The sequence below is a fragment of the Haliotis asinina genome, chromosome 2, assembly GCF_037392515.1.
Source record: "Haliotis asinina isolate JCU_RB_2024 chromosome 2, JCU_Hal_asi_v2, whole genome shotgun sequence".
Classification (NCBI taxonomy): Eukaryota; Metazoa; Mollusca; class Gastropoda; order Lepetellida; family Haliotidae; genus Haliotis; species Haliotis asinina.
Genome location: NC_090281.1, coordinates 17,698,144 through 17,705,413, shown reverse-complemented (window position 1 = coordinate 17,705,413; position 7,270 = coordinate 17,698,144). Strand labels below are relative to the sequence as shown.

Sequence of the window (7,270 nt, the reverse complement as noted above, 5' to 3'; positions counted from 1 at the left end):
CAGTGCTGGTTTTCGCATACAACCTGCGATAAGATACATCACGATACTAAACTCTTAGTCACGACGATATATTGCCATGGTATTGTGCACTGAAGCTGTGACACGATACAAATCAAGATACGAGGGTGGCGATACGATACGTATCACGATACATCACAGTTCAGTTTAACACCATCTGTAAAATACCTTAAGATCAAAACAAAACCATTTTGTACTATTCCACCGTCGATTTTGAATTTTCATCCGGAAAAGAGAAAATTAAGTTTATACACTGACTTTGCGAACGTCAGTTACAATGCGAGTACTGTTTTATACCGCTCCTGACGCAAGAATTTCCGAGAAAACTATCTAGGGAAAATAATATGCATATATTTTAATCATCAAACAAATGTATGTTGTTCTTAAAATATAACAGATATCTCGATTCGGTAATATTCAAATGTAAATTGATGTATCGTGGTCCATCGTATCGTATACACGACCTATGGATCGATACGTATCGATGAATCGACACACCACTAGTGAATCTGAATCGACCTCGAAAACTAATGTCCGTATAATACTCAATGAAACGATGAACCATATATAATCAAAACACCAGACCAACTCTGTGAGGTTTGGGCAGAATTAATATCTAAAAACAATTTTAAAAAATTATTTAACGGACTATCTTTAAAATTTTGACACTGTTAAGTACTTGTTACGAGGGAGGAATGCAGTGAGAGGATGTGGGTGTATTCATGCTGTGATGATGTGTCTCTGGAAAGTGTCTCAACATCATCTCCTACGTATGCCGAGCCCGGTTGGAAACAAAAAACTTGGGGAAATGGTTGGGTGATGATTGTTATGAAGTTGCATGTACAGCACACGCACGCACGCACGCTACCCCGCCATAAATTATATGGTCCCTCAATCACGCATTCACGCGAAATCTTACCTTTAAATACAAACGAGAAGAAAGGCACCTGGCAAATATATAGATGTTTTCAAATGTTGAATATTGTCAGATATATTTAGAATGATGCTGGTAACAAATACGCATATACATATATCGTTGCCTCACAAATTTGTTGACCCGTGAAGGTCCCGGGGTAGAATAGGCCTTCAGGAACCCATGCTTGCCATAAAAGGCGACTGTGCTTGTCGTAAAAGGCGACTAATGGGATCGGGTGGTCAAGCTCGCTGACTTGGTTGACATATGTCATCGGTTCCCAATTGCGCAGATCGATGCTCATGTTGTTGATCACTGGATTGTCTGGTCCAGACTCGATTATTTACAGACCGCCGCCATACAGCTGTAATATTGCTGAGTGCGGCGTAAAACTAAACTCACTCACTCACAAATTTGTTGATGGTCTTCGATTTGCATCACTCAAGAGTGCTTTCCCTTGAAACAAGATGTCTGCGCCCTTGAGCAAGAGTCGTGCTCTGGCATGCCGATTCTTTTCATTCCGAACTGTTTTAAAGAACAATGGTGAGGCATAGATCTATTTCACTGTATACGATAACAAACACAATTACTGCCCATAGGGAGCGTTGAGCCAAACTAACTCGTTTGTGTTGACTTGAATTTGTGTTCTTTTTAGATCCCCGGTTTTCGCTTCTATGCGTGGCACTGTGGCCTCTCTGCTGCCGCTATACGTTAGTGTTAGAATCGATTTCAGGAGAGATTTCCAACCGCCGGAGATCGATGCTAATGCTATTGATTACTGGATTGTTTGGTTCAGACTTGATTGCTCAAGACCACTGCCATATAACTATAACATTCCTACATGCGTTGTGAAACGACAACCAAAATCATCCCCAAATGTTAAAGTGCAGGTTTTCTTGGGTACCGTGATTACTGGTTTTGTTCATAGTTATGAACATGATGAAGTCCATGGGAAGCTTCAGAGTTGGTCACGATTATATAACTGCAACTTGGATCGTGGTAAGGCATGGTGACTTACGGCCTCAAACTAGTGCATGTGCCCAAAATATTCTTGAGATTTCCACACATGAATGTTGTTGGAACTTTGGAACAGGGGACTATTTCCACAGTGTTCTGTCGTTTGTAATGTCAAGTGGAGCTGTGTCTTTGTGACCAGTTGTTACTGCATGCATAGTGAATGGGGATTAGTATATATCTGAAATGTTCCAGTTAGGGTGATGTAAGATCACATGATGTGACTCCTTTATTTGTTTCGATAGGAAGAGTCACAGTTTCCTGCCCAGTTGCCATGAAAGCAAGGGGACACAATTCCTCCCAGAAAGGATATTCAAGTAGTACATCTCCTACATCGCAGAAAGGTATGTGTCAATCACCCTCATGATGACAGTTTGAATGAAGGTAGTAACAGCATCAACAAACGTATTACTAACATGCCTATAACATATGAAGATCCAGGTTAGAATTGATCCTCAGTAACCCATGCTTGTCATAAGAGGCGACTAACAGGATCAGGTTATCAGGCTTGCCAACTTTGTTGACACATGTCATCGTATCCCATTTGTGTAGATCGATGTTCATGCTGTTGATCACTAGATTCTCTGATCCAGACTTGATTATTTACAGACCACCGAGACATATTTGGAACATTGCTTAGTATGGAGTTAAACTAAACTCACTCACTCAAACATTTCTGTTCTGAAACAACAGACTGTAAGATCGTCAGTCTGACATATATCAAGAAATTAATGTTCATAGTCCTTCCTGTGAACTTATCAGCTGACAGCAGAGACCATATACCAGTACATGGTCTCTGGCTGGCAATAATACCAAGCTCAGGGTAAAAGAAAGCACACTTCTGAAAACTGCATCTATCTAAGAAATTACAAATGTTATGAAAAGACGGAACAGAGTCACAGAGTCCACACTGTGGACATACGATGAACAAAATACAGTGATGATATATGTATTAAATACATCATCACTGATGAAACACTTTCTTTTTAAAATTCATCCACCACAAAAAATGGGTATAAACTTTTTTTGCTGCTAGTTCAGTATGGAGTAACACCAGTATGACTGATGTATAGTGCTGATGATCAATGAAGACTGCACACATTTCAAGTTTTGTTAAGGATGCTTGCTATGTGTGAAGCCCATTTTGGCATCCTCAGCCATGATATTGCTGGAATATTGTTAAAACCTTTCTTCCTTACTCCCTACTCACTCACTGTCTCTTGAATGATTATGTGTTGACAATTGTACATGAGCTTCTGATTGATATGTCATTTTGTTAATGCTAGGTCTCTCACATTTGCCATGTAAATTTAATGATTTTCAGTATATTATTACTTCCTTCATTATTCATGCATGAACCGAAATTAGAATAACTAATGAGATAATAATCAATGGATTTGTTTTTCACCCAGTTCCCAACCCATGTGTATTACCTGCTCTATTTAACAGAAAGACTGTTTTAATTATCGTTTTATTTCTCAGCTGCAGCTGCTGAGGCATCTCCATTATCTGAGGATGTTGCAGATGTTGATGTTGCAGCCAAGAGTTTACAACACCATGACTATTTTGGTGTTCGAGATCTGGTCACAGTGAGAGATATGTTCAAGGCACGGGTACATTTTGGTCACAAGGAAGGACTGAGAGATCCATACATGGCACCCTACCTGTTTGGCAACCGCCTTGGTATTGACATCATTGATCTTGACCAGACCTTGACTTTGTTCCAAGATGCCCTCAACTTCACTGCTCACATCGCCTACCGTGGTGGCATCATCCTGTTCCTGTCTCGCCACAGACAGACAATGCCATGGGTGGAACGAACTGCACTGGAAGTGAATGAGTACTCTCACTGTAGGTTCTGGAAGGGAGGAACATTCACAAATGCCACCATCCAGTTTGGCACAGTCACCCGGTTGCCTGATCTCTGTATCTTCCTCCACACACAGAACAATGCATTTTTGCCTCATGCTGCAATTACGGACAGTGCTAAGCTTCTGATCCCGACCGTAGGGATAGTTGACTCAAACTGTGATCCCCGCCTCATCACGTATCCTATCCCGGGTAACGATGATACTCCAGTGACGGTGCAGTACTACTGTAATTTGTTCAAAAAGGCTATACTAGCTGGCAAGAAGAAACGGAGGCTGGACGGCTTGGAGCAGGACTAGATTGGTGTCAGGACTATTTGGGAAGGACCAAACTGGACATAAACCAAGTGTATGAAAATGTCCAACAGAAGTTGACTTGAGTTACCAGAGGGAAATGTTTCATATTTCATTTGTAGCAAAACTAAATTACCTTGTACATAAAACCATGTATAATTATTACTGCGAAAGATTCAAGGTATATAGAAACCTGTGTGCAGTCTCTTCAGTCTCTTCAGTTTGTTACCATTGCATCATTGGCAATATTCTGTACATAAATAGACAAAGATGTGTGTATGCCATAATATGATTTCATTGTTAGTGCTTGGATTAAACTTGAGAATCAAGAGGTCTTTGTCAGTGTTCTTTTGGAAAACAGTGGAGCGGGTTGCAGAAAAATATCACTTATGTTAACCAGGCATTATTGCTTTTTTCTCAGAATGTTTTTCAAGAATATCCTGGAGGAACAGCTGAAATCATATTTCACTAGTCCTCCTAACTTGTGACTTGTCCAGCTGGAATGAAGCCAAATGTATATAATTGTCAGTTTTATTCAGTTCCAATTTGTATCAATTTTGAAGCAATGAGAACTGGTTGAGAATGTTATTGCTCCGGTCCTGCATTTAAACTATATTGTGCACTTTCATCATTACTGCTGGAGAGGTGGTGGGGTAGCCCAGTGGTTAAAGCATTTACTCATCATGCCAAAGACCTGGGCTCGATACCCCACATGGGTACAATGTGTAAAGCCCATTTCTGGTGCCTCTGCCATGATATTGCTGGAATATTACCAAAAGCAGCATAAAACCAAGCTTACTCACTCACTCACGGAAGCTGGAACATTTGAGATGCCAAAATATGTCATGAAGTTAAGCAACAAACAAGGGTTTCTATTACTTCTAAGTATTTCACAACAAAAACACCAGATGATTAAAACATTTATCTATTATATATTTATATATATGGACTGGTATTAAAAAAATAAGTTACATCAAAATATATGCATCACAGGTATACATGGAACATCACTTACAGAGATTAGTTTAAAAAGAAAACCAGATGCAATTATTTTGGAGACAAAAGACTGTCTCACCCGTACTCTTGACAAATGGAGCAAGTGCAGGTAATAGACTTTTATGTTGTTTGGAATTCCCTGGACACATACTTTTAAAGTTAATATTCATCTAATTAAGGTTGGTATTAATAGCAGTGAGTTGGTGCAGTTGACTGAACAGCTCTTACAATTTGTCAAAATTAATTTTTACAATAGTTACTGAAATTAGTAAGAAAATAATATATAAGACCTATTCAGATTCAGAGAACACCTTTCGCAACCAGATCATGTGATAACTGACTTACATGCATATTCAAGGATGGATTTGTAGACAAGCTACACCCATATGCTCACGCTAATGCCTCTGTGTTGAAAAAAAAAACTTAGAACTAATTGTATACACGTATAATGTTGCAGCCCACAAAGGCTCATCCACAGTTCTGTTTGGGGAAACAAGAGGGTATTGTACTTAATAAATATAAATATATGTGGTATATTGCATTTCTAATACCCATAGCCAATCAAGTCATCTCTCCACATAAGCAAAGAAATGTGACATAAACAGGAAGTCATAAGTCATGAGAGATGTTACTGTGAGTGATGTTTAACTATCAATTCTTGAAACTCAACTTTTCAAATCAATATTATGTTTGAACAACACACTCTAAATGGACTGAAGTGTAACAGGAAACAGCACTATCCTCTTTGGATCATTTATTCCACTGAAGAAGATGGATCAAATATATTTTGATGTATTCAGACAAAACAAGTGGTGTTCTAGTATTTGTACAAATTACCCATTATGTGTGGCTTATGTTGCAAGACTAGAAAAACAAACAACTCCTGTTTCCAGGCTCTGTCTTTTCCAGTGTAACATTGACGTCAGATTATTAGACAAAGCATGTTGGTTAGGACTTTTTCACACTGCATGACAAGTACATGTAACTCCTAAGACTAATTCCCCAGACATTTTAATGGCTAAGGTCTACATGGTTTCATGTTTAGAAGCATGTGACTGTTGGTTCTGTTATAAACTGAGAGTGGGTCAGCAGTACTGGTTACTGGTTACTCTATTTATTATCAGGTTAAAAGGATGCCATATAGCTGGGATAAATATTGCTGAGTGCGGCGTAAAAATAAACTCTCTCACTCACTCAGGCTAAAAGCGGCGTTAAACTAAACTAAAACTGTACTCTCTCAATATTATCAGGAAACAACATGGCAAAAGTACAGCATGCATTGTCACTACATAACAACAGACACAGACTGATCAGGTTAAAATCTCAGCAGACAGCAGTTACATTGTGGATCTGCACTGGAAGAACTACCTGGGAAGACTACAAGGGCAGATAGTACACAACGTGGAATATCCATGGCAAAACCTCTATGATCACATTCAGAGAGATACTCTATCATAGTATCCATTGTGATACATGATGGCATCCATAGTGATACTCCATGATAGTATCCATGGTGATACTACATGATAGTATCCATAGCAATTCTCTATGATGGTATTCAATATGATACCATACCTTAACTTCTAATGAACATAGCAGTGTTAGTGCAAAGTTCAGGATCTGAAGACTTTGGAAGGATGTGTGAAAGGTTCATTACAATTAGAGCAGCACAATGTACAGCCTACAAATAGCTCCTGGCTTACACGACACATCGGCGATAAGGGTTGTAAATACTGGCACAGTCATGGAATGCTTATTAAACTCAATGTTCACATATCACAAGATGCTATCATCACTCCATACATTACACAGAAGAGCATGAACACAACTCAGTGTTTGGAGCAGGTAACAATTCAGATTCTGCTCAACTTGAAAATACAGTGATACCATGTAACCCTGGACATCATAGCTCAGACACCTTCAGTCTGTATAGAATCATTATTGTCACTAGTGTCTGGCAACCACACTGAGGGGAGGAAGTCATACTGCAGTTTTATGTAACAGCGTACTTTTTCATTACACTTACAGATTATTCAACTTCATGAAGCTTTCATGAAAATCTCACACTGTAAATATTGTGAAGAGACTTGATTATTTTCAGAATCGTGGAAGATATACTTGCTTTTCAAACCCAACCTGTTAGATTCTTAATAGTGTTTTCAAAAAA

General features: G+C 38.9%; 1 protein-coding gene across 1 annotated transcript; it reads left to right on the top strand.

Moving 5' to 3' along the window:
• The first annotated feature begins 1,380 nt into the window (after positions 1-1,380).
• On the top strand, positions 1,381-4,438 carry LOC137272310 (small ribosomal subunit protein uS2m-like). Its single transcript, XM_067804676.1, has 3 exons — positions 1,381-1,474; positions 2,191-2,289; positions 3,428-4,438. Exons 1-3 carry the CDS (start codon positions 1,399-1,401, stop codon positions 4,111-4,113), a joined length of 861 nt encoding a protein of 286 aa, XP_067660777.1. The 5' UTR covers positions 1,381-1,398; the 3' UTR covers positions 4,114-4,438.
• The last annotated feature ends 2,832 nt before the right edge of the window (positions 4,439-7,270 follow it).